The sequence below is a fragment of the Chroicocephalus ridibundus genome, chromosome 3 (assembly GCF_963924245.1).
Source record: "Chroicocephalus ridibundus chromosome 3, bChrRid1.1, whole genome shotgun sequence".
In the NCBI taxonomy this organism is placed as follows: Eukaryota; Metazoa; Chordata; class Aves; order Charadriiformes; family Laridae; genus Chroicocephalus; species Chroicocephalus ridibundus.
This window is the reverse complement of record NC_086286.1, coordinates 40840973-40867860: the sequence shown is the minus strand read 5'-3', so window position 1 is coordinate 40867860 and position 26888 is coordinate 40840973. Positions and strand designations below refer to the sequence as shown.

General features: G+C 44.0%; 1 protein-coding gene across 1 annotated transcript; it reads left to right on the top strand.

Annotated features, from left to right (window-relative positions):
• The first annotated feature begins 1787 nt into the window (after positions 1-1787).
• Positions 1788-25738, top strand: LOC134512943 (protein ELYS-like). The gene is made up of 27 exons (XM_063328863.1): positions 1788-1908; positions 2628-2881; positions 4579-4759; positions 5554-5761; positions 6478-6594; positions 7562-7646; positions 10658-10805; positions 11456-11588; positions 11676-11857; positions 12239-12300; positions 13133-13261; positions 15000-15090; positions 15179-15268; positions 15431-15571; positions 16347-16451; positions 18005-18098; positions 19047-19170; positions 19292-19348; positions 20343-20489; positions 20581-20768; positions 20938-21076; positions 22338-22485; positions 22577-22727; positions 23693-23797; positions 24190-24373; positions 24628-24825; positions 25568-25738. Exons 1-27 carry the CDS (start codon positions 1788-1790, stop codon positions 25736-25738), a joined length of 3753 nt encoding a protein of 1250 aa, XP_063184933.1.
• Positions 25739-26888: the final 1150 nt, after the last annotated feature.

The following is a 26888-nucleotide window of genomic DNA, read 5'->3' as shown; positions in this document are numbered from 1 at the left end:
AGAGAGCTGAAATGCTTTCCTCGTCTCACCTTCTGCTGTAGCTTTGTGCTTGTGGAGCATCTGCACAAACTCGGCAAGACAATCTGTAGGCTGCACTTGAGTGAAATAAGGCCGATTGTAGGATTCTGGTACAGACCGTCTCTGTCACGCTGGTGGCTTTTTAGACTACAGCTTAGGGCTTGGATGAAATGTAGGGTTTTTGCCTAAACCGCCGGGAGCGGGGAGGCTTTCTGCCTAAGCGGGAAAGACCTGACCCGGTGGTACTCCCTAAATCACCTGCTCACTCACTCGCTAAATCCTCTTTCTGCAGGAGTAAAATCCGGCAAAGTGCAAATTCACTGAACCTGACGACTACGAGAGTGCAGAAAGTGACTTTTCCATCTGCTGCTCCTCCAGTGCTTGTGAGTTGCTTCCTGTTTCTCTGGGGAAAATGTCATGGAACCAGTCATGAACAACAATTCAAAAATTGGTATAACTTTTATAAACCCTTTTATAACCCTTCCCTGAAATCACTTTAGCTTCCACCTCTGGCGGAATGAAAGAACGACGCCTGTCAGCTGCAGCCTTTCCCAGAGAGCTAGGGAGTCTCTCCGTGCAAGAGGGAGTTAAAAGTTGCCTTAAAAGATGCCTGACTGTGTCCTGGGTGGTGTCCTTTCTAAAAGTGAAGGGGTTTTTAGCCCTCCCTGCAAACTGAGTGTGCCGTTTCACGCGGGTATGAGCTAGCAGCCCGGGCTGACTGCCACAAAAAGGAGATGGACAAATTCCCTCTCCTTCTTCCCGATGCGTGGTCCTGCCTCCTTCCTTGTGCCACCTCTTATGCTTGCTGGTTGTCTCTGCAAGGCAGTTGAGCTCTCGAAGCTGGTGGAACACCACCTGCTTTTCTGGGTGAGTTTCCTGCCTGCTCAGGGAGTGAACTTGGCTCCTAAAGTGCTCTAAGGCACTGTTAAGGCAGTGCGAGGTGAGCCACAGGAGTACGGTAGTAGAACAAAGGAGCAGATGGAGAGATGGGAGGCGGCGGCAAGTCCTCTCTTTTGGTGGCAGGGAAGTCAGCATGTTTTGTGAAACCATCTCTTCAGCTGCGGCTGGCCATATTTTTAGCTTTTTCGTCAGTAAGCCCATTGCATTGTTGGCCCTTGAAACGGATTTTCAGGTACTACCGTCAGTCAAAACTGACGTCCCTGAACCCTGACTTGGCTGAATGTGATTCTGCTTGAACATGTAATTTCTCCATGTTTATTCTTCTTGGAGCTTTTTAATGCAAAAATCTATCCTCAGCCTGTGACTCGTGGTACGCTCCTTTCTTTGGAAATAGTTTGGAAGTCATAAGTACCTAAGGTGAAGACCAATGGTAATTTTGGCTGCTAGAAGACAACTGACAATAAGTAACAAAGGGTAAAGTACGAAATCAAGGGAAAGGACAAATGGAAAGTTGTACCTGTTACTGAGAAGCTTTTTAAAATCTGATTTTTCTCAGCTCCCATCTTCCTAACCTGTGTGAGTAGACTTGAACTCAGTGTATTGGGCTTTTTCCTGTTATTTCTCTGTTGATACGTCTGGGTCACTTTTTGTTGGTGATCTCACAGGCATCAGAAAAGCAAAGGATTCTCCTTTTGCTCTGCCGGGAGAGCAAAAAGTCTCCCGAGTGCCATTATTTGCAAGGAAAAGAGCTAGAGGTGATGTCTAGGGGATTTTTCACTGCATACTGATGAAACTTCTGTCACTCTCAAGAATAGTTCTGGCTGACGTGAGTCTAGTTGTGCAATTTTTTCCTGTATTTACAGCGAAGAATGCAAGACCTAACAGCTGAGGTAACGAGCAGTCTGCTGCAGTTTCCAGAGGTGACTCTTCAGGCACTTGGGGAAGATGAGGGAACCCTCGGCTCTGTGCTGTGCGGGAGGTTTTCTGGAGGTGAGCATTTTCCTTTAAATTTGGTCTCGGTATAAAGCTGTTCTTGCCTGGAGGCTACCTGAAGCCTCAGGTCATCGTATCAGCTGTGTCAGGTTGGTGCTGTTAAGAGGCATCCTGTTTAGAGAGAGAGAACAAAAAGGGTGCTTCAGCGATGACAAATGCTAATATTAAAACGTGAGTATAGTTAAACTTTGAAGTGGACTTTCCAGGTGATGTGACAGTAGAGCTGGGTGCCTATCTGGAGGTCTAGGCTTCTGTTAAGACCAGGTGGAATCTATCTACCTGAGTGTAAATGCAGGAATTGAGCTCATACTTCCTTTGGGCTGGCAGTAGTTCAGCGAAACAAAATGCCTTCGATTCTTCCTCTACGCTCTAAGACTTGTATTCCCATATGCGTTTAGATCATTTCTAGCAAAACCAAGGCGAATATGGTATAAAGGCTGTCGATCAGGACCTTGTCATCTTTATCGCAAACAACCCAGATTCTTCGGTGCGGGAATGACAAGTACAAATGCAAAATAACAAGGTGGTTAATTTTAGGAGGGATTGCTTGGGGATTTCAACGGGTGATTTTGAATCATTGACTAGAATGAGGTAGGTCGGTCTTCCTCTGCTAGGTACGTTTATTGAAGGAAAGGGGCAGGCACTGTGATTTTTTTTCAGCTGTTTTCAGTCTTCCGTTGGACATTTGCTTCAGTCCTCTTTCTTTTCTCTCACAGGGAGAAACGGCCTGGCGTGGTTGGCACGTGGTCCTCACCTTGAGGTGGTGAACTGTGTGACAGGAGAGCGGCTCTCTGCGTACCGTTTCAGTGGAGTCAATGAACAGCCTCCCACTGTTCGTGTGGTGAAGGAGTTTTCCTGGGAGAAGAGAACTGGACTGCTGGTTGGGTTGGAAGACGCAGAGGGAAGTGTTCTCTGTCTGTACGACCTTGGACTCTCAAGAGTGGTTAAAGCAGTTGTTCTTCCCGGGAGGGTAGGTACTTTTTAATTGGAGAAACGAAGCTTTGATGTTGTTAGGTGCTGCGTAGGCCTGTTTTAGGACAAGCTTTGGAGCGTCTCTTTGTAGGAGGTATTTTTTCTATCGCGCGTTAACATCCTGTCACTTGAGAGTATCCAGTCAAGACGGTGTTGCTGTAAAATCTTGGGCTTAATGTGCCATTATTGTTGGAGTTTACTGAGAGTAAAACAAGTTTTCTGGTTTTATTGTAGAGCACAGAGTTACCTGATTCTCTCCTTCCACAAAAAGGCATTGAAAAGCACCTTTGTTTGGCCCTAATTGCTTGATTTCCATCAGAAATACCGTCTTTAAAATGGCTCAGAATTCCATAGTTGTGCTGTAAATGACTTCGACACATTGCCTTGAATCTCAGCCTAGCAAGCAGGCTGAGGAGAACACATTTTTCTGTTGACTTAGGAGAGGAAAAAAGAGCCTCTAGTGAGTTATCTGACAGATTGTTGGGAGGTCACCTTTCAGCCTGCAGTCCTTGAATCTCTGCTCTCTGACTAGCGTGTTTGTGTAGATGGGACACACTGGTGTAATGTTGCTGATGTTTTCTGTCTTCTGTAACCCAGAAACTCAAATGATGTGTGTCCCCTAGCCTCATTATCTTAATGTAAACAAGAATCGGTGGCAGTCAATAGAACATCAAGATTCATTTTTATCATCTTAGAATCTGCAACAACTAACTAACTAACTTCTTAGCCAGCTTTCCATCAGCTGCTTTGGTTTGACTTGCTAGAATACAGGTGGAGTTTTGTTTGTTTGTAATGCTACAGTGTGATGACTAGTAGTAAGCATTCGTATTGGGGTGACTGAGAGAGAGAAATACGTGCAGCTTTAGCGCAGGAGTCTTTGTGTGCTCGTGTCTCTGCTCTAGCAGTCAGTGTTGTCCTGGGATGTGCTGCAACGTGTGCTGAAAGGTCTGTCTTCGCCTTGTGAGACAGTTGCGTGCAGACTGCTGGGCACATGAGAGAGCAGTGTGCGCTTCCTCCTTCAGGTGGAGTCACCTTTTTATCTGAGAAGCTGCTGCTTTAGGCTGGCTTTTAACATTTTTCTCAACATTCGTGAAAGCGCTGGTGTGCATTTAAAGCTTCTTTTCCTTTATGTGGTTGTTACTTTTCTTCTAAATGCGGACTAGTGTGAATTTTACTAAGCTGGTCTCTCCCTTCAACGCTTTCTAAATACGTTTCGCTCCCATGGAAATGGTGTGTCTCCCATGCAACTTGGCCGCTGCCTCGTCTGACTCTCGAGCCCTGATTTATCCTAACGCCCGTTTGTCAAAGAAGGCATAGACTGTATCGCGGTGCTGGTGGGCTGTGAGCGGTGGGAGACCTCGATGTAGTTGTGTTTGTCTGTCTTAAGCCCCTTGAATACGATAAAGTTTCTTGCGTATAACTGATTTTCTGTGTTTTCCTCCAGTTAATTACTGCGAAATAGGAAATGGAAATTGCTAAGCTGTACTAATAGAATGCCCCATGTAAGTTGAAGTTAAGTCACTTACCCGCAGGAAATCTAGTAAATGGAAGGCAGTAACAGGTTTTTGTACGGGGCTTTTTTGTCTTTGTCTCTTTTCTTGATCTAATTGCAAACAATGCTTTGATGCTCCTGTATTTACTTTTTCTATTGAGCTTGTCAAAGAGCTCAAATAGTAACTTGTAGTTTTCCTGTAGGTAACCGCTATAGAACCCATAGCGAATCACGGAGGACCCAGCGTGAGCACTCAGCACCTCCATCAGAGTCTGCGATGGCTCTTTGGGGTGGCAGCAGTGGCTACAGATGCTGGCCATCTGCTTCTGGTTGACCTTAGTTTGGATGATTGCTCCTGCACTCAGAATGATATCGAAGCATTGGGTAAGCCTGCAGTTTTTCCACATGAATTTAAACGCAAGAAAACTTCTGTCTTCTAACGAAACAGTATGCATCCCACTTTGAAGACCCTTGTGTCAGACATTTCTGACGACTGGTTACAGGTGGCAGTTTGACATCGTATAGTCCTGACCTGATTAAACCTGGGAGTGTCTGACTGCTCCTCGCAGTGTTGTAAATGCCCCCTCCCACCAAGATCCCTGTGCCACTATGATTCTTGCCAGAGAGGTGTAGGAATTTTGCCACGTGAGCCGGTGCGGCCGCCTGGTAGGAAGTTGTGTTGGAGGAGCCCTGTTTCCCGGGAATGCTCTTCTGCTTGTGTTAATTGACTTGGGGCAAATTTTGGGCTTGTTTTTTAAAATAAACCCCACTTACCAACACCCATGCATTTGGATGAATGAAATCTCAAATAGGTGTACTCAGATTGCATACACCGTTTTGGCTATTACAACAGCAGCTTCAGCAATTGGTGCCACTTCAAACACGAGGTGCCACTTCAAATTTCATCACGAGGCCCAAACTCCTGCTTTTCAGAGTCCGGGAAGAATTTGGTCACGTTTTTACCTAGCTTTCAAATGTGAGTGAGAATACTTGTCTGATCCGAGAGTTCTTATGTTCTTTGAAGACATACATAATGGAAATGGCAAAAAAAAGTGTTGCGTAAATGGCTATTTTGCCTGGCACGGTAGCATTAGATGATAGGGGTTGTCACGTCAGTGCCTAAAATGCAGCCTAAATGGCATAACGTATTCATTTATTGCTTGGTTTTGTGTGTGTAGATCTAGAAGTTGTCACTAAAAATCCTGCTGAAGTTGCACAAAGAAGAGAAACTGTGACCAGCGAAGGGAGACGTCTCTGTTTTCAACTACAAAATGCTTCCGGAACAGCAGTATCAGCCCTGTGCTACATAAGCAGAAGCAACCAGCTCGTTGTGGGTTTCTCAGACGGCTACCTGTCGCTCTGGAATATGAAAACTTTGAAGAGAGAGTAAGTAGGCCTTTACACTTGGCCATGCCTGGAGGTGTGGGGCTCTCGATTTGTTGCTTAAGGAAGCATGTGGATGTAAAGAGAACTTTTTCAGGGACTGACATGAGTATGAGTATAATCTTGGCACGTTCAGAAATCCTCTTCTGACATAACTTTTCAGTCATACCTGGATCAAGTGGTCCGCCTTCTCCCCAGTGGACTAGGATTGTTTTCCTTATTGTGCCTGTGGATTGAGGAATTGTGGGAAGCATGCTTCCTGGGGTTTTCAGAACCGGTTACTGCAACTGGGGCATCCATTGAAAGGCTGAAGTATGTCAGTGATGTGATTTTGGTGCCGATATTCTCTAAAGTGTCCAGGGTGAAACTAGTGAGACATGAAAACTCAATAGCTGACCTGTGCCTGAAAAATGTATTCTTTCCTGCATGTCAGCTTTGGCCGAAAGAGCAATCTCACCTGAAATATTTGGCTAACTTCTGGTCGGGATTCCCTTCAGCAGATCTGCACTGACTCCCCAGAAGCTGTTGGATGCATAAATAGACAGTGGAGGAATAATTAGGTGGCAAGAGTAGAGTGTGGAGGTACAAGTAAGGTTCAGAAGTCGGGAAGAACAATGCTTGACGTAGTCCAAGAAACGAGAAACTACCTGTGTTTGGGCCACTAGGCTCACCTTTTGTTTTCTTTTTCGTTTTGCTTTTTTTTTCCCCTAAACCTGTAGGCACCACTCTCAGCTTGAAGGAGGGAGGATTCCTGTCTATGCTGTCACTTTTCAAGAGCCGGAGAATGATCCTCGCAATTGTTGCTACTTGTGGGCTGTTCAGTCTACGCAGGAAAGGTGAATAAAAACTTTAACTATCAGCCACTGAATTAATTGTTTTTTTTTTTTAAGGATATTTGTTCCCATACAGTTGAACATGTGTATTTGTTGTGTGTCTGCGATTCTTTCCGGTACGGAAGGTGTTAAACTTAGAATGCAATTTTTACAGGATTTACCAGACGTGAAGAGGGACCTACTAGTTCCTGCCTTCTGTCAGAAGGCACAGCAACAGTGGCCATATTCTTCTGCTCGCATTCTCAAATGGTTTGCTTTTGTTCCTCGATGACCGCTTCATCATTTGTTTGATAGTCACACCGTGGTATTAAAATACCACTAGGAGCAGTTGAGGCTGCAGATCTAGAACACCAGACGTGCCCACACAACAGCCTGCCGCCCCTAAAGGCGGCGGTGACAGTATTGCCGATGGCCTTGTGCCAGCGTCAGCAGTCTGTGGAGCCTTGGTGAGGCAGTGCAGCTCCCCGGGCAGAAAACGATTCAGCAGAAAAGCCAATGGGTTCCTGCTGTTCTGCTGAATCAAATCGGACTTGGAAGGGTGCAGAGTGTGCAAGAGGGGGAGGGGAACTTTGGTGGTAAGGGAAGGGCAGAGAGATCTCTCTGTCTGCATCAGCAAGCGATTCCATCAGCTCAGCTGTTGGTAGAGTGGCAGTCTTTTAAAATTTGACTTCAAAGCAGTTTTGATGGAGAACTCTTCATTGTGAAGAACTATTTCCAACAATTCTTAGTCCATACAACATATTACAGCTTTCCAATTGTACGGTTGGCTTTTGCCCCTGAAGCTGTTAGTGTCAAAACGCCCTCCTTCATGTTTCAGTGGCTAAATGTGGCCGATGATCATGTTTTGGGAAGAGGTGGTGTTCTTTTCAGCAGGAGCATGCTATTAAGAAAACGTCTAGGTCTACTAACACGACGATGAGGACTATAAAGCAGCTTTGTAACCAAATTTCATAATTTATCCCTTTTTCAGTGAAGGTGATGTGGTGAGTTTACACCTGCTGCAGTTAGCGTTTGGTGACAGAAAACGCGTGGCCTCAGGACAAGTCATGTATGAGGTAAGAGGTGCATGCGTGGGAAAAGCAGACAATAGTAATTTTCTCTAAGGGAGTATCAGTTGAGTTACAGGGGTGAGATTTACCATCAAACTTCAGAGCTGGCTGAAAAAATAATCATGTTTTGCTGAGTCTTCTTGGGCACGGCCTTTGTCCATACCTTTTGGAAAGAAGGCGTACCATTTTATACTGCAGTGTCGTGTGTTCCAGCTAGATCCATCTGCAAAGAGCCCGTATAAATGAAATTCCTGAAGAGGACACGGCTTTTGCAAATAAAATTATTCTGAAATACCAAACGAATGGCATGTAGGAAGAGAAGATTGGGCCTTGAATCGCTTGGTTTAACCAAGCTTCGGACTTGAATAAGCTTCTGTCTCTCTCCCTTTCTTAAAATACAGTCATACTCTAGCCTTTGCTGATCTTCAGTTTTATATTCTTGGTTTCCCTTAGAGCTTTGTCAGCCGGACTTCTCACATGAAATGCACCTACAGTGTCTCTTCAGTGTTGATCCTGACACTTAGTAGCTGTAAAGATAACTCGTTCTTCTTTTTGGCTGGGTGACCTATTCAATCTACTCTTAAAGCCAGGAAAATATGTAATTTGGTCAGAAGAGTGTACCTAAATGTTAGATCTGGCTCCAAGAGGATGCGTTTAAAATACAGATGTGAGGTATCATTGCATCTCAGATAGCTAACAGAGACAAGGCGCATCTGTTAGATGTGTAATTCCATTCAGTTGTACGCCTGGAAGTCTTCCAAAATCTTTTTGAGGGGACAGTAATCTTAGTTCAGAGCAAGTCTTTCCTCCTGATTTGGTACTTTCTCTTGCATATTCTCAATAGCTATGGAACGAAACAGGGGTGACTCTTGTATCGTGGTACGCTGGTTTTTGTAGGGACTGTGCCTTTTGATTTTTTTGGATTAATTTAGATTTTGAGTGTTTTGCTTATGTGTAGGAAAGGTGCTTCCTCATTTGGCACTGTTGCTTTTGCATAGATAGAGGTTAGGTGTTTGGAAAAGGTGGTGTTTCTTTAAAATGCATTATCTGTCACGGTGACCAAGTAGAAGGATCTTCCAGGGATTCATCGCGTGCTGGATGCTATCTCTTTATCTTTGTTGATGTGCGGGACCTGTGCTCCACAGCGGATACTTTTAGTCTCAGAACACTTCCTTGTAGTCACAGATTGGTTAGTACTACATGACTGTCTGCCTGCATGGCTGTCTGAGTCAAGTTTCTTGTCCATCTTCAGGGGTAGAAAATTTAAGTGTCTCCCCTTTGCTAGGCCAAGTTTGAGTAAAGAAGGAGGAATCTACTGTTGATCCTTGTTCATTGGATAGAGTTCATAGGAGCTCAAAAGACTTTTTCAATACAGCCGTGCTTTTTGTTCCAGGAATTAGGTTTGAGGCTATGAAGCAGTGCCTCTTTGACTGTGTGTCATGGTAAGAGTCACAAATAGGACTTATGGAACATGTGGTACTGTGTTTTTCTATATGCGTGTCAAACTCTCGTCTCCATTGCCTTCAAGGCTGGTTTAAGTCTGCTTAAGTAATTAAACAGAAAGGTATGTTTAAGTAATGCTTCCAAAGACCTTTTTTGTACTGTCGCAGCAGTTGCTAAATCTGGTGCATCAAATCACGATCGTAGAGCGCATCTTTACCCTCGTTCTGCACAATGCTTGCGGATGGGCAGAGTATACACTCTCTACTTTGATATCAGAGTTTGAGCAGTGCATCTCGTTTGAAAACTTGTTTTTGTGTTTTGCTAGTCAATGGAGTCATTACTTAACATCTCCCATACAATGGAGTTCCTTAGAATGACTTTGCCCGGCATGGAAAGTTTAAAATGCACTGCTTTGCTTCAGAAGCATTTTCTTTTTAGTTATGAAAGACTTTTTTAATTATTTAATTTTTCTTTTTAGACAACCTTCATATTTATTTGTAACACTTCCTGGAATCATTAAGAGAAAGCTCGCCTCTTCTCAGATTAGGTGAATTAGATGTATCCTATGAGATCATACGGGAATGTGTGGTTTCATGCCAGTTCGTTTCAGAGCTCTGCAAGTTTAGGAAACCTGGGTAGAATGTGGCGTTATCAGTTTATGGGTTGTGTGGGTTGGGTTTCTTTTTCCCTCTTTTTTCTTTTTTTTTTTTTTAATTATAGAGCTGCTATTTGTCCCCAGTACACCCATTCATGTGTTGTATGGTAGACAGTTTGAATGAATGCTGTATTTGGAAAGACGGTATTTCACTTCATGCTTACTTAAAAAATGGCACTATCAGAGGTTCAACACAATCGTGCCGGGGTTTCTGTGTATCTCAAAATTAGTTTGTTTACTGTGTAGTAATTCGTGATGCTAAAAGCCTTGGCCACGTGCACCCCGTGTCCTTTCTGGTTTTCCCTTTTGCTGTTGGCTGTGCTTGGTGAGGAGCTGAGGGGTATTTCACCCGTTAGTCTCTGACAAGATGAGAGGAGGAGCTGTCATAGCTTACGTGGCTTGAAAGAAGATTGCTAATCAGTATGAAGTTCTCACAGTAACTAGAGAGGGGTGCACGGTCACTCTGGTGGTGTGCCCATAGAAAATACCTCTTGACAGCTTTAGCTGCTGGGGCTTCTCTAACTTCATCAGTTCTGCAATCAAGACATGGAGCAAAGAGCTTTGCATGCATGTGTGTTGCATCATTTTAGATATCTCTTTGTAGCGATATATTTATTTTTATAAAGAACATTCTTGGATGTCGCAAGGAATTCTGCAAAACATGTTTAGATCTGAATAGTGTTAGGGAAATTCTAAATTTTGAAAAAGTGCAAAGCCTTTACAGCCAAACTTACCCGTTACGATTTGACACTGCATTCTCTTGCATGTCAGGCGTAGTTTCTATTTACCATCAGAAATAGGCTCATGCGAAATACACAGTATAATAAGCCTATTCTGTTAGACTGTCTTTCATATTTAGCCATAATGTATGTTTTTATCTTAGAATGACCTTTGCTCTCTTCTCTGATTTTTCCCCCAGGGTTTGCAATACTGTGGCGAAAAGTTCAGTTTAGATCTCACGGGTGGAGTCTTTCCCTTGAGAGGCCAGATGAGTACTAAATTAATCAGCTGCCAGACTGTCGAAAAATTCCGCAGCGACGTTGACGGAGAGGATAGCGTAAATGAAGGTTTGTTCTGATGTCCGTGTTTGGTGATTTTAAAAGAAGTGCTTTTGGAACCTAAGCAACGAATGCTGTTCTGTCCCCACAGTCTGAAAGTCTTGCCTATCTGCATAGACTAGATTGTTGGGATTATTTACGAAGAAAAAATGGATGCTTAAGTTATGTGGGACTTCTTTAAGGGAAAAAGTGGGTTTTATTTTATGCTTGCTGACATGCTATCGCGATGTATGGTGGGGCCGTTTGTATGATGATGGTCAGTCGTTTTACTCCTCCAGCTGCCATCTTTGAACAAGAAGTTCAAACTCTCCATTGCTTAGGAATGTTACCAGAATTTTTTCCCTTCTTCAAACCGATGTCCGCCTCTGCATCCAGATGGTAGCCCGTCACAAGTGCTGTTCCCCAGGGCACTGCACTGGGGCCACTTCTCTTTAGTATCTTGACCAGTGATCTGGACGAGGGGACAAGAAAAAGGGGCAGTGTGACTGAAACCTATCACAGAGATGTTTGCTATTCCGTAAGTACTGTAATCACTCTTAGGAAGTGTTGTGTTTCACGAGTGACAGAACAGAATGAAGCCAAAATAGAAAGTGGTGTTTTAAAACTATCGGATCTATCGTATTTTCTACAAGTCAGAAACAACGTCTTGTCTTTTACAGTCACGTCTCCTGACACCAGTGTCTCAGTCTTCGGTTGGCAAGTGAATACGTACGGTCAGGGAAAACCATCTACTTACCTGGGTGTATTTGACATTAATCGCTGGTATTCTGCTCAAATGCCAGATTCGCTAAGGTAGATTTTTCTTCAGTAGTTTTCCATATGCCTGCCAATAATTCATTTGAATGTCGGCATTTAGCTTACGCGCTTGTTTTCTTTAAGGCCGGAAGAATTCCCTCATGAGTGCCCCTATTTTGCACTGTGGTCGCTGGATACCGTAGTGAGCGTGACTTCTCCGAAGCTCCTTTTGGATATTCTGGTCCATGAGCGGAGTCTAAGTCGGGGAGTTCCTCCTTCTTATCCACCACCTGAGCGGTTTTTTCATCCAGGCAACTATAACTTTGGTAGGTATTTCACTGCTTTTGAGAGTGATAAGCTTAAAATGAGGTCAAATGCCATTCATTGGTTCTCTTGTTCAGTCATTGTTTGTCATTCAAAACCCAACCCAAACCAAAAAAACACCCAGTCCCCCCCAAACCCAACTCTGATCACGTTGTACTGACAAGGTATTTACTATTGTGAAACATATCTGACAGCCGGCTGAGTTTTGGTGCTTTTGTAATGTAGCCGGTGAAGTGGTGCTGGTTATAGCCTGAAATGACTGTGAACTGAAGCTCAAAGCACTCAGTTATATGTTTCTAGATACCGGTGTGTAAAAAATGTAAACTGGTCATGCCATAACTGTGAGAGTACGGAAGGTTGTCAAACGTTCCCTGTTTCTGCAGATGGTACGTGCTTGCTGACCTCCGGAGTCGTTCACATGACTTGCACCGGCTTCCAGAAGGAGGTGATCTTTTACTGTATCTTTATTGCGAGTGGCAGGAGATGTAGCTTTTCAAAGTTTTCTGTTGCACTGCTTTCCGTGTTAGGGACCGTTTCATGCTCATCCTGCCCGTCCACACGCATAGTTGCAATTGTATCCTGTCGCCAGTTGTATGCAAATGGTAATGTTTTAGGTCCCCTCTTGGGACTGTACAACTGCCGTTGTCTCCTCTTGAGGCACGATCGGGGATTGAATGTCTAGAAAGGAATGCAACGTTGCTCCAGGAGCAAGAACAAAACCACTGTAGAAGGCGGGGAAAGGTGTTACTTCTTTATTGCCCCTCAGTCGAACTGCCTGCATAGTCTTGAGTTAGAGTTTTGATCCCCAATTCTCTTGAAAAAGGAGGGAATGGAGAAAATGAAAAATGACATAACTGTTTGAGGAGTGAAAATTTTGTTTTCTCCCAAACTCGGCCAAATTATAACTTCTGAGCCACGGCACAGATTGTGACAGATAATTTTGAGTGAAGTTTCAGCTCACTAAATGTTTCCAACATGAATCGGCTTCCATACGAATAGGCATAGAAAGGATCTTCCAAAGCGTGAAGTTGCATGTTAGCTGAGCTTATATAGAATGTATTTTGTGTCAGTGTTGAGGGAAAGAGCAAGGCCTGTGTATAGACAGAGAAGGTAGAAAAGACTTAATTACGCAGATTGCTAACCTAAAGCATCTTAGTGGTTCAGGCTGTCTGACGGTGTCAGTGAACATTTAGATTCTTCCTTTTAGAGGTTATCCAGAAGCGTAGTGACGGAATAACAATGCTGTCTTAATCTGTGGTTTTCGATCGATGTTTCAGACCTTGAATTTTTTGAAGAAATCTGGCCCTTCAATATGGGAAGCCATTCAGGAGAGCTACAATAGGTGTCTTGTAGCTGGCTTGCTGTCTCCAAGACCAGTTGATGTCCAGCCATCCAGTTTGAGTCAGGTGAGTGCCTATGAGGGAATCAAGGGGGAAATACATCCATCTGGTCTGACAGGGCTGGAGGGGCTACAAGACACGATACTCCAATTTGAAATACAGGTGTTGACCTGAGCTAGCAGAAGTAACCGTATCCTTAGATCCAAAGTAGTGACTTTGACTGGGAACAGCCCTAAGAGATCTGGCTTTAGAGACCCCTCTCTTAATTCGGTGCCACACACAGATGCGCACAAGGAAGCGTGCAGTCAGTGCTGGTCATGCCCAACATAACGCATGTGTCCCCCAGAGCAACCCCCATCCCTGTCAGTTTCTCAAAGCAGTGGTTCAGTGCAGTAGCCGACGATGGGGGCGTCTCACTGGGATGCGAGCTCTTGCAGACGTCGGCTTGCTGCACTGTCACTGTACGTGATCATTTGCTTCCAAGGAAGTGGGCTGTGGTAAAGGATTACTGCTGTCAGCTCTCCCTGGCAATTTCTTCACGGCTTGCCCTCGTTTTCCCTTCATCGGTAGGCTTTTCTGCATCCTCTCCGGGCGGATCTTCACCTCTGTAGCCTCTGCCTTGTGCTGCAGTAGCCCAATTTGCTGCTCTGAGACTGCCCTCTTGCAGCTGCAACACCTTAATCACCTTTATCTCATGACACTCGCTACCTTCTCTGTGCTTTATGCCACCACAGTGACTTCACTCCCCCTGCCATAGGTTTTCCATTTGCAATGCACCAACCTTTCCCTGGAGCGATCAGCAGGAAGGGGAGAGCAGCCTTCCCGCTGCCCTCCTCTTCCTGTCTCCTGCATTCGTCACCACATTTGTGGACGTGTGTTAGGACATGAACGCTTCTGCACAGTGTGGTAGCTCAAAGACATTTCTTGGCAAGCTGGCCAATGGTGTGTTTCCTTGTCTGAAACCAGTTTTCAGAAAAAGATGGCAATATCACATGTGTGTTCTACATGTGTAGAAGTCGCTTTGAATGTCATGATTTTGCCTAGAGGGGAAAGATACTTTTGAATGTGTTTCAAAAAACCCAACCAACCAACCAAATCCCATCCCAAAAACCAAAGTAAAAACTTATGAAGGGTCCTCTCACCTGAGAGAAGTACGAGAACACCAGCTGAGATAAGCTACTACTTAATATCGCGCGTCTGTGCATACCCGTGATTTATCCTTGTAAGGATTACCACTACACTATAATACAGTATTTGAAGAGCCTAACATTTAAACCATTAGGATGTAAATGTTTTGCTTCTTTTCTGTCACGTTACAAAATTCCAACGTACTGTTTTGGGTGTCAGAACTGCTTCATGTCTTCATGGTCTAGAAAGCTGCTTGGCCGTAGCTTCACTGTTTCCATGCAAACGTTGCACAGTTGTGTTTGTCCTGTCCCCTTCCTGCGTTCCTGATGGCAAACTTGTCTGCACAGATGTGTAACGCGTATTAGCAGAGGATGTTTCTGGACGTAGTAAGCTGGAACTCAGTACGTGAAGACTGTAATGCAGAGGCACGCGAAGAAAGATTAGAATTAGGCTGCAGTAAGTTGAAATGTCAGAGGAAAAGTGTGTTAATGTGTTCCTCAGAGCAGTGAGCAGTCCAGCCTGTGGCTGGAATTAAGAGAAAGGACGTGGCATTCCTGGCCTGTGTCCTGATTGACTTTGTGATGTCTGAATGAGTATACAGTTAGAAAGAAACATTTACTGTTGATGGTTCACATGGTGCAAGTAGGTAAGATTCTCATTTGTCTGTTACGTTTAGGAGGAGCAGCTGGAAGCAGTATTGTCAGCTGCTGTCCAGACAGGTTCTGTGGGACTTCTGACTGGATGCATTAAACATTGGATATCTGAAGGTAATACTTGGAACGTTGTTTTTTTACGTGGTACCTCTTTGAGTTGGAGCCTGTTGATTCATTTCTTTTTTGTTCTCTTTGTTTAAAGAGCAGCCAAGGTCTGCTGGTAATTTACGGTTTGTTCTTGAGTGGACATGGAACCAAGTGATCTCTACAAAGGAAGAATTTGACCAAATCTGTGAGTACTAGTGTAGTCATTCTGCAAACCTAAAGTCGTTCTTTCTGATTGAGCTTCCTCAGTAATACGCCGCTATAGGATATTGCACGCGGTCCTTGAAGTGCGCCTTGAAACTCTGGAATTGCTCTGTCGGCTAACGATTTAATATTTATTCTTGAAAAGGTGTTCCGCTGTTTGATGGCTCTTGCAACTTCATTGACGCCCAGACATTACGGTCTCTCCAGCGCTGCCAGTTGCTTTTGAGCAACCTTAGCACGGTCTTAAACTGTTTTCTCACAGAAGCACAAGAGCTTACTGAAAAAGGTTTGTAGTAGTGCTACAAAATCTTTGGTATGTTTTATTAAGATTTGGAATTGTGGCAACATGGGCTTTTGTTGTTTTTGAGGATTGGAAGACAGTCACATTTAGCTGGGAGAAGGGGCTTAAAGCTGAGCGCTTGGGACCACCAGAAAACACGCATGGAGTTCAGGGCAACAGTTTATGGTGGAGCTCATGCAAGGGGGTGGGGGAGGCTACATCCAGAGAGAAGCTTAGTAGGCAACTGGGCTGAAATTACAGCAACCGAATGTGGTATTGCTGAAAATTATTCCTTTGAGTTCTTAGCTAGCAAGTTCTAGTTGCATGCAGACACCGTGTTGCAAATTGCTAAACAATACGAAGGAAGCGTAAACGAGTAACATGCAAAGTAAGTTACTTGAGTTTCTACAGCTTTTTCTCTTAGAAATGGTTCTTGGCCTATTGAGAAAAGAAAAGAATATCCCTTTGCTATCAGAAGAATCTCTGCTACGTGAGAAACAGATGTCTTATTCCTGCGTGCATTTAGTAGTTCAGGCTTTGGGGTTTTGTTTTTTTTTTTTTTATTTTAGCCTTTAGTGAGTTTAGTTCTTTATAGGGGTTGCTTTTTGTTTTGGTGGTGATAGTGTTTTTTTTCTTCAAATAAGAAAGCGATACAGCATGAAAAACGCAAAGAGAAAGATTTCTAATGTGCTATTTTTATCTTTTGGTTTAGTAGGATGAAGGGAGTTTTGTGAAAATGAACAGAATTGCATAACGCTAATCATCTCCTGCCTTTTTTCAGGTTTTGCAGACGTGACAAATAAGCAAGCGGTAACCGGCCTCATTTCTTTGTATGCACGAGTGGTCATCTGGTTCTGTCGATCCGGTCTCCTTCCAGAGGGTTTAGGTAAGCGTGACCTGTCATACGTTTGTAGCAAGGCGACCATCCAGTGAGTGACTCCCACGAACGCATGCTTAGCCATGTTTTTGTAACGGTTTCGTCAGGAAGAAGTCGTGCTGGTTCATAGAATCATAGAATTGCTGAGGTTGGAAGGGACCTTTAAGATCATCAAGTCCAACCTTTAACCTACCCTGACAAAAGCCACTTCTAAACCATGTCCCTAAGTGCCCCATCTACCCTTTTTTTAAACACCTCCAGGGATGGTGAATCCACCACCTCCCTGGGCAGCCTATTCCAATGTTTAATAACCCTCTTAGTGAAAAAATGTTTCCTAATATCCAATCTAAACCTCCCCTAACATAACTTGAACCCGTTTCCTCTTGTCCTATCACTTGTCACCAGGGAGAAGAGGTCAGCCCCCGTCTCTCTACAACCGCCTTTCAGGTAGTTGTAGAGCGTGATAAGGTCTCCCCTCAGCCTCCTCTTTTCCAGGCTAAACAACCCCAGCTCCCTCAGTCGTTCTTCATAAGGTTTGTCCTCCAGACCCCTCACCAGCTTTGTAGCCTTTCTCTGGACACACTCCAACACCTCAATGGCCCTCTTGTAGCGAGGGGCCCAAAACTGAACGCAGTACTCGAGGTGGGGCCTCACCAGTGCCGAGTACAGGGGGATGATCACTTCCCTAGTCCGGCTCACCACACTATTCCTGATACAGGCTAGGATGCTGTTGGCCTTCTTGGCCACCTGGGCGCACTGCTGGCTCATATTCAGCCGGCTGTCAACCAACACCCCCAGGTCCTTTTCTGCAGAGCTGCTTTCGAGCCACTCTGCCCCAGTCCTGTAGCGCTGCATGGGGTTGTTGTGACCCAAGTGCAGGACCCGGCAGTCCCAAGTGCAGTGCCTTCAGTGGCAGGGTATGCTGAAGTTCTGTGGGTGAAGTTGAGATTTTGCTGGGTTGTCAAGTACACAGCGTAGAATGAGGCAGGCAGTTTCTTTCCTGGGTGGATTTTAGGAATAGCAATGGACCCCTGATGTCAAGGCACTGCTTGTGTCCACAGCTTGAACTACTTGAGATTTTAAACAAAGTACTATTAAACAACAAGTACCGGAATGCTTGTTTTTACAGTGAGAGCATTACCTGCATGTTTTGAACTTTCTATCAGTTGCTTGAGGAGAAAGTACACCTTGGAAATCCTTCTTTAGTTGGATGGATTAGAAATTCCATTGTCAGCCTTAATTGTCTCACAGATGCTCACGCGGCACGTTTAGAAACCATTCCCTTTGAGAACTGGGTGGTTTTTTTTATAGTGAACTTCAGCTTACCCTACATGTTGTGAATGCTGCGTGAACTGTAACCTTGAAACGGCACTTGGGGCAAGAAGGAATTGAGTCTTGTCTCTTAGAGTTCTTTTAGCAAAGGCAGAAAGAGGATTGGCTTCTTTCAGAGTTGGAGGCTTCTTGATGCTTAGCTTGTACGATCTTCTGTCTCTTTAGGCAAAAATTTTCGTTTACAAGTGTGATATGACTGCTTTAACTTGCTTCTACTTTGTTGCCTGTAGATGACGATACGCGTTTGTCAAGACCTTTCTACAATTATCCTCTGATTGAGAGCTACTATACTGGTCAGCGACAGAAACTTGAGCGTTTATCAAGGTAAGAGCTAGAGGAAGACTCTAGAACACTTCCACGGCAAATTCAGAAGTGGAAGGGAATGGCTTTTATCTCAACAGTTGCATGGGCTATGCGTAATGCCGCTGCCAGCAATACTCTTGACTTCAGTGACACGTGTGTTCTGTTGAACAGAGAGGTTACTTTCCTGTGTTAAAACGGTGCTATCTACCTCTGCTTAGTACCACTGGTTGGTATCATCATTTTTCGGGAGTCTACTTTATTCATTGGCTAATGTGTATAATTTCTGACTACTGAAAAAGGCCATGTGATTAGGACAGGATCAGTCACCTCCAGTTCAGCAAAGCAGGGTGTTCACAGAACAATTGTTTTGGAAGCAGAAGAAAGCGTGTTTTTTAACAAACAATCATCTCCGTCCTTGACTGGTAATAGAGGGTCATAACTGTATTGGCCTAAGTCCCCTTCTCCCAAGTACGTGGTGTGATTTCGTAAGATGGTTGGAGTTACATGGAGTTGGCACGCCTCGCACTCTGCTGGCTGTCGGATAGAAGTCACTTGCTAACGTCAGCTCTCTTTCCTGGACTAGCTGCCTAGCACATAGGCGGCATGCCTTGGATTAGCCGATAATAGGTTTTTCTTTGGAAATTGTACTGAAAACTGAATAAAGAGCTGACCAAGCTTCGGCGATGGCACTGTGACCAAGAGGCTGCAAGGTGAGTTAAGGTGGAAGCTGCAGGGTAGGAGGTATTGACTTCAAAGTTCATCTTCCTTGGCTTACTTCTCAAGTAACTTACATACAGGCTCGTGTGTTCCTTCGAAGCACAGAGCCTCTAGTGTCCTTTTTCTGCTTTGTGCCATCGGGAGATGAAAGGGCAGGGCTGCAGTCAGCAGAAGACTGGAGGAAAGCCGTTACACCGGGAGGCTGGAATTAGTGTTTAACTCTGTCCAAATCCTTGCTACCTTTTGTTCCAGAGGAAAATGGGACTCGGACTGCTTGATGGTTGATGGAATGGTTTCCCAGTTAGGAGACCAAGTGGAGAAGCTGTGGCGGAGAGATGCAGGAGGAACTGGGAAATACCCGCCTGCCAGTTTGCATGTGAGTGTCCTGTTCACTGAGAACAACAACAAACGGCCGCCCTCCCCGCCAAACCCCACCCAAAAGCCAATGATTTAGGGAAGACAGGCGTTTTTTCAGAACTTTTAATTTTTCATTTCAGGCACTGCTGGATCTCTATTTGCTAGAAAACATTGAAGAAAACTGCAAACACGCAATTGTATCCTTTCTAGTTATTTTTATTACACCTCCAGGGGATGCACATAAATGTTCTTCAGTGTTGGTCGCCGACCTGTTTCATGACATTTTTTCATTTATGCTTCAAAGACGATGCAAGTGAAAACATTTAGTTTAGCGTAAAGTTGTAGACAGAAGCGCTGTTTTATTTATTTGTACTGTGGATTTTTGATGATTTTTTCTTAAATGTTTTGTTGCAAAAGACTTCTCTGGTAGGAGAAAACAGGTTTAGTAAGAAATGCTGGAGATAAAAACAAAAGCCCTTAGTTTTTCTCCAAATTTAAACACCGTTCTAAATTTTTTAAAACCCTCCTATCTGTAGCAAATTGCTTCTTACTAGAATGATGTGGTAAAATATCCTGTTTCAGAGCAAAAGGTTTTCTAAGAGTGGTTTACCAGTACCGGATTTTTGCTGAAATCACGGGTTTTCCAGTGCAGCTCACAGTGCTTGCTTTGGTTCCGTTGAAAGTGCAGGCACACGGAATAAGTAACAGGGAGAAGAGAAAAGTCATGGGGCAGAAACTTAACTTTTAAGCTGCTGAAATACACAGCCTTGCTTTTGCTGTTTGTTGCCTAACCCGCGAGGGGAGCCTAGAGAGCAAGGGGCTTAGAAACGCTTATAGCCCAGAGCTGTCTCGTTAGATGATGTCCCTAAAAACGGACGTCAGAAAGAGAAAATGACGCTACCAATGAGTGACCCGCATACTGGTTTAAATCCAGTTTTAAGCATTCGGAGCTGAGCTGTACTGTAAGGATGCCACAATTTACACTGTTTTATAGACGCTGGACATGAGGGAAAAACCCAACTGTGGAATTTATTTGCTGTAATAATTGAGCGTTGGATGCTCCAATGTTTTGAATGTATTTTCTGCTTCCTACCACTTTTATATTCTTACTTCATTATGTTTTTCTAAAGGTAATGTGATAAACTTTTGGTCTTACAAACTGATTAGCCTTAATGAGATACCTGATGTCAGACAATTTACTTGCTGCTGGATATCAAGCGTTCCTTTCCGAGTGAGACAGAGACTTCAATCGACTCCTTTGCAACTGCCTTTGGCATGCCTTGGGGACTTGTTAAGCTTGTTGAAGGTTTTTGGCTTCTAGATCACAATGATTACGAAGTAAGTCTGGTAGAGTTGAGTTAGAGATACATGGCAGTACAAAGCTATAATCTAGAAAATGATTTTAAAACCCGATCTCTAACTTGTACAGAATTCACTGGCCCTGCTCTTTCATCCCGCTACAATCAAAACGGCGTCATGGCAGCACAAGAGAATTATTCAGTCCCTCCTGTGCCAAGGGGAGCATGGGCAAGCCCTCAGATACATCCAGCTGATGAGGCCACCCACGGCAAGCAGCGGGGAAGTGCAGCTTCTCCTCACTGTGTTGCTCTCCAATAGGTAAAGAAATACACCCCACCATTTTGTCACGCAAATCTTGTGAAAATGGAGAACAAAGAATAGAAATCATCATCCCCTAAGTTTCCTTTAAACTTTGAGTACAAGACTCTTGGGGCATCTCTTTGGTTATGCTGTTAACATCCCTTTACGTCTGAAACATTAATTACAGGTGCATGGTGGAGGCTTGGGGTCTGTTGCACCAACATGCCGCTCAGGCAAACTTAGAAGACCTCTTAAAACACATGTACGAAATGTGCCGGGAGATGGGCCTGATGGAAGACTTGCTGAAGCTGCCTTTCACAGACACCGAACAAGTAAGTGGGAGCAAGGAAAAATGTTCATCGTCTCTTTGAAAAGAGAAAAGGCAGAGCCATAACAGATTTTTGGAATGAATTTTTTTTTCTCATGGGAGTGTTTGGAGAAGTTTTTAAGGACCAGCGCTGGTGTTCAGAATCTTGCTTTGTTTTTTTCATACCATTCTTTGAAACACTCGGAACAAGTTTCTACACCTTTGGTTACAGCTGAAGCTAAATGTTGACCAATATACGTCACTACTCCAAAGCTACTCTATGAAGCTATAAATTAAATGTTACACACCACTGTTGACCCCTCGGAGAACAGTTTGTTTGCATCTGAGGAATAAACATGTATCTTTCCCATCAGCCAGTCTTACCATTCCGTGATTGAGATACGTATGTTATGCGTGGCTTAGATTACTGGAAGTTGTTTGTGTCACTCCTTCCTGTGGGATGACGAGTAGGTTGTATGTCATCGCTTGTGTCTTGCACGCAACTGTATTCTTCTAGCTGAGAGCAGGCTAGATGCCAATCCACAGGTTAAATTTCTGTGGGTTTTCTTTGTTTTTTTAATTTCTGCGAGTTTCAGTGTGCTCTCCAATTCCACAACTTTCATTTCACGGCTTTTATGACAAAAATTCTTGTCTAACCTCTATTTCTCAAAATAGCCAGATTACATTTTGTGTTACATGAACTTGTGTTCTGGATTTGTGACGCGTTTGCTGTTTTCTGGAATCATAGTTTTCCAGTGACTCAAACTTCTAAGGTGGTTTGGAAGTCGTAGGTCCTGCATTTGAAAACTGTCATGCGGCCAGGTGGTGTGCGTAGGTCGCTTTTTCTTGCTTGTTTTAATCTTCACATCATGTTGTCCAGGGTAATTTCCAGTTGTCCCGTATATTCAGGGCGCTGGCGTTTCAGGAAGAACAAGGGAAAGCCTGCTATGTAGTAAGTCGTTTGCAAATTGCAGGTGATATCAGAAAATTGCAGGTGATAACAGGTGTTATCAGAAGAAGGTTCTGCAGAGTGCCAGCATTGTTTTAACTTCAAGTTGTAGGCTCTGTTGCTATTCCAGTCTTCCTTCCACTTTGCTAAAAGTACCAGGTGAAATCGGTGTGTGCGGATGGGTAGAACTTGCCGCTGTTCTGTGCAGTGGAGGTGTTTTCCCATACCTGTAGAGGAAATCTGCTCACTAATGCGAAATAGCACGGAGAGGTCTGTGCAAGGAACTTCTTGTAATTAGTTAAGCTTTTGCTTTCCGCTTTTCCTTCATCAGAATGATCATGATCCTCGCTTGAGAGAGAGGGCAGTTGCCCGAAATTCTGCATTACCCCAATATGGCAAGATCCTTCCACGAATTCAAAGGAAGCTGGCCGTAGAGAGAGCCAAGCCTTACCATTTGCCTGCGTCGGTCGTAAGAGAAGGTAACTTTTAGCGGGGGGAAATATGGTGGAGAACTAACCACCCACCTCTTTGATGGCAGCAGGCTGATATTTTTCCCCTCTTGCTTTCCAGTCTCAAGACCAACGCCATTATCCACAGTAACAAACCCAGCTAATGCAGGACATTTGTGTACTAGAGAAAATTTCCTCAGTGCTGTATTGTGCAAAACTGGAGAAGTCTGGGAAGGAAATGAGCAGGAAACCGGTTTCTCACGTGTTGATAGGTAAGCAGCCCTTTAACAAAGTTTAGTCTTGATCTACGTGTTATAAAGGTCACCTGACTCCGTACCGTTGTCTTGAGGTTATGTGGTCTTTTGTCCTTACTCGCCTGCCTGCAGTGAGGTAGTGGGGCCTCCTTCACTGGAGGTACCCAAAAGGCGCCTGGATGCCAACCTTTGCAGCCTGCTCCAGGAGAAAGTTCTCTCAAGTGTGCAAGCTTCTGTTAGGTGTTACTAACTGGTTTTGCTAGTTCTCAATAAAAATCGTCCTGTATTTTTTGTACTATCCATTGAAACACTAGGAATAAGTTTCTACACCTTTGCTTACAGCTGAAGCTAAATGTTGAACAAAATATGGCACTACTCCAAAGCTACTCTATGAAGCTATTCAATGTTACACACCATTGACGACCCCACTTAAAACAGTTTCTGTGCAACTGAGCAATAAATACACGTCTTCTTACTCAGACAGCCTTACCATTCAGTTGCTCAGATACGTTATGTTGTGTGCCAGAAGGAAGGTGCACCTGACTAAAGCCTTGTTTGGCTTTTTGCACATTCAACATATTACATTTAAGAATCAATACTTCATAAGTACTGTGTGGAGAGACAGTTTTTCTGCTATGGTAATCTCATTTATGCAAATACATATATGTTTACATTCTGGGAAGTGTGTTTACAGGCTTTTAGGTAGCTGAAACTAAGACTATGATTACCATCAAGGTATGGGTGTACAGATACGGATAGACTTGATTGTGGGATCAAATAGTCCTGTTTTACCACCTCCTGCCCAGTGTCTGCTTTGTTTCTGCCCTTTTTGCTTAAAATTTGGCAGAGTTATAAAGAGCAGGAAGGAGGCTCGTAGTTGTCAGATGGCTTTCCTACGAGTGGCGTGGTCAAATGAACTTGAGTTCCGGTACGTGTGGACTTCAGGGGAATGACAGTCAGTTACATTTTCCTTTTAATTCTAGACCTCGAGCTACAGGACCACCAGCCATAACACATCCTCTCCCTGGTGCAGAGTGGCGCGATGCATTTGTTGGGACGCCAGTTACGAAATCTTCATGGAAGCGTTCCAGCTATAGTACATCCACAGAATGAATGCTTCCAAAAGGCCAACTTAGGGACACGACTAAGTGGAGAATTGGAAGTGGTCCCAGCGCAGAAATGTAGATACATTTTCTTCTGGCATGGGACTTACATGCCTCGTGCAGCTTGAAATGGGATTACTCTTGCCTCAGAGGCAGTGATTTGGGAAATTAAGTGTGAAATGTAGAGAAGTAATTACAAAAAGGAAATGCCTGTAACTTCTTCCTGGGCCTGATACATCACCTGAACAGCTGAGGGCTTACCCATATTTCTTGTTGATTGAATGTTTTTGTGCTGTGTCATGTCAGATTTCTCGAACGCAGCATGATCTTGTCCCCATTGATTTATCTGTTTTCCTCTTTTAAATCGTGTCTCTTAACAGGTTGCCTGATTTGATGGTCCATCCCGTTCCTTCATGTTCTGCAGCACAGTCACCATGCAGAGCTTCCACTTCGTTCATGCCATCCAGCCCACCGAGATCAAATATGCATGGTTCCATCTCACAAAATAATTTTTCAGGAGGCTCAGAGCTGAATTTACTTACCACTCCTCCTGTGGTTAAGGTTTGTATTAAAAAAACCAACGCAACACACCAGTGACAACCAACCAAACCAAAAGCTTGTAGACATAAAAAGCACGGGGCTTTTTTATCGTTAAGGTTTTCGTATCTTTGGAAAAAGAGCAGTGCAGGGGCTAAACATCCTCTCTGCTGGTACAAACTCGGTTTGTAATTTAAACTCTTACTTTTGACAAGGGAAGCCTTCTGTTTTGAACATTTAATGGGTTTTAAATTAAGTGCTTTTATTTCTTTTCCTAGAGAGCTAAAGTTTTGGCCACATCTGCTTCTGGTGTTCCTGGGTTTACTCCTCGGTCTATTCTCAGATCCAACCTTCGCACCACTCCCCTAGCTACTCCCTCCGCGTCTCCGGGACGATCGGTCACTCCTCCTTTACGAGCAAAGAAACCTAGAGTATCATTCAGGGAGGAGAACTCGAACGCAGAATGGACTGTTGGGGTAAGTTGGGCTGCAGTGAGTGATTTTTTTTCCAGTTAAAGTCTTTATAGACTGTGTTTGGATTTGGATTTTTATAGAGTTTGCCTGCCTCCTTAAATTGAGAACTGGAATTGCAAATCAGAATGGCAGACTTGAATTTGGCCCAACACTGTAGAGAAGATGGTTCTAGACTTGGGAAACTTAGGGCAAACTGCTTACTGCTTTCTTGTTCATAGATTTGTAAGTGTAAAAGGAAAGCTTATGCAGACTGGTATTTCTTGGATTTAGTTTTGAAGCATGGCGCGTTGCTATAATATGATGCTTTAGCAACTTTTGACAAAGCAGGAGGCAAGAAAATGAGCAGGTTCTATGGAGACTGGAAGCTGCTGTTGAGGGGCTTCTTCCTTCTGCCGGTGTTGGCTAGCTCTACAACTTAGAGGGCTGGGAAAAGATCTTTACACGTGGATTAAATTATCTTGACCATCTGAGTCCCTGGAAATACGTAACAGATAACTGCTTTTGTTCGCACCATAAAAACACGAGGTGGAGCTATTTAGAATGTGCTGTGTTGTCTCAGGCAATCCAAGCGGCTCCTTAGAGTGCAGGGTTGAGCTGTCGGATGTGAGGGCTGGCCAGTTTGACAAAGTGTTGCCGACTGGAACTTTCAGCTTTTCTCTCATCGTTGCCTTTTACCCTGTTAGATGGTAAATGGAGCACGCGATGGCGTACACTGAACACTCTCTTCTCTGTCCCTTAAACGCAGAAGCTGTCGTGTGTAGCAGAGAGTACACTGTATGTTTCTAACGTCACACCCAGCAGTGATCTGAAAGGAAAAGCAGCATTTCACTGTCCTTGGTTTCATCTGGGTCAGTTTGAAGCCGGTCTCTTTGGTAATGACTATTGCATGAACAGGCTTTTTTTTAACTTTCGGTGATTGAAGATAGTGTGGTTAATAAGTGTTGCTTTGCCTTCAAGAAAAGGCACAGTGGCTTTCCTTAAACGTACTGGGTGTGTTATCTGTTGATTTCTGAATTTCAGCTTTTAGGTTGGTGTGAGAGTTTGAGATGGAAGGTTTGTTTTTGTGGAGGGAAACTGTAACGCTTTCGGCAATACCTTTATCATGACTTGTTCATGAAAGAAACATTCATCTGTGTTCTGTAGAAGCGTAAGAACTTGTGAATAAGTAATGTTTTTCTTGCCTTAACGTAGGAGCTTCCGACCAAAGAGGAAGAGGATGCCGAATATACACAGTCTGTGGGAAAGCAAAAATTGAAGAGAGGTAGAACTGCAAAATCAAAAATGAAGAAAGCAAGCAAGTATGAAAAGCTTTTTGAACGCTTACTTGCATTCCTTTATTTTGGTAGCAATTCAGCTTTTGGCCACCTCACTTGCTCTTCCTCACTTGGCGGTACAGTTCTGCTCTGACTTTGCGAGCCTGTCCAGCTTGCTGGTCTCCTGGGCACCGTTTTCCCCACTTCACGGTTCAGTTTTCTATTGGAACCAGAAGAGGGAGGGGCTAGGAAAGGCCAAGTGGGTGCTACTCTTTGCAATGATGGCGTGCTCTCCTGTCATTCCACCTTACGAAACCACGCTCTTACGGTCTTTAGTTCCCCATAGAAGGCAGGAGTGGGTCAGACGACGAGTAAAGAGAACGTCTTGTTTCTGGCCGTGTTTTCCGGTTCCTTCTGGAAAACCGTCTGGGGAGAGTTGCCTCTTAAAATCAGGGCGTGGGGGCGCTCAAAAAGCTCACGCGAATACTGAGTGAGAATGCTTGGGACAGTCTGGTAGGGAACGAAAGCAAAAGGAAGCTTGTTTCTGTATGTTTTCTGCCTTGACCCTATCTTCAAAGAAGCCCATAAATAATTCTTTGGCATCGATTTTGTAATTCCAACATTGCAAAACGTTTTCCTCTACTGAATACTGTTGGTAATCAAAAAATCAATTTGATACTTCTCTTTCTTTTCAGGACCACAAGAAAAGGAGGCTCTTGGTCACCTCCACCGGTGGAAATAAAATTCGTCTCTCCTTTTGGAAGTGCACTGGATAAAGCCATGGATCGTATTGCAAGAATATGCCCGGTGTGC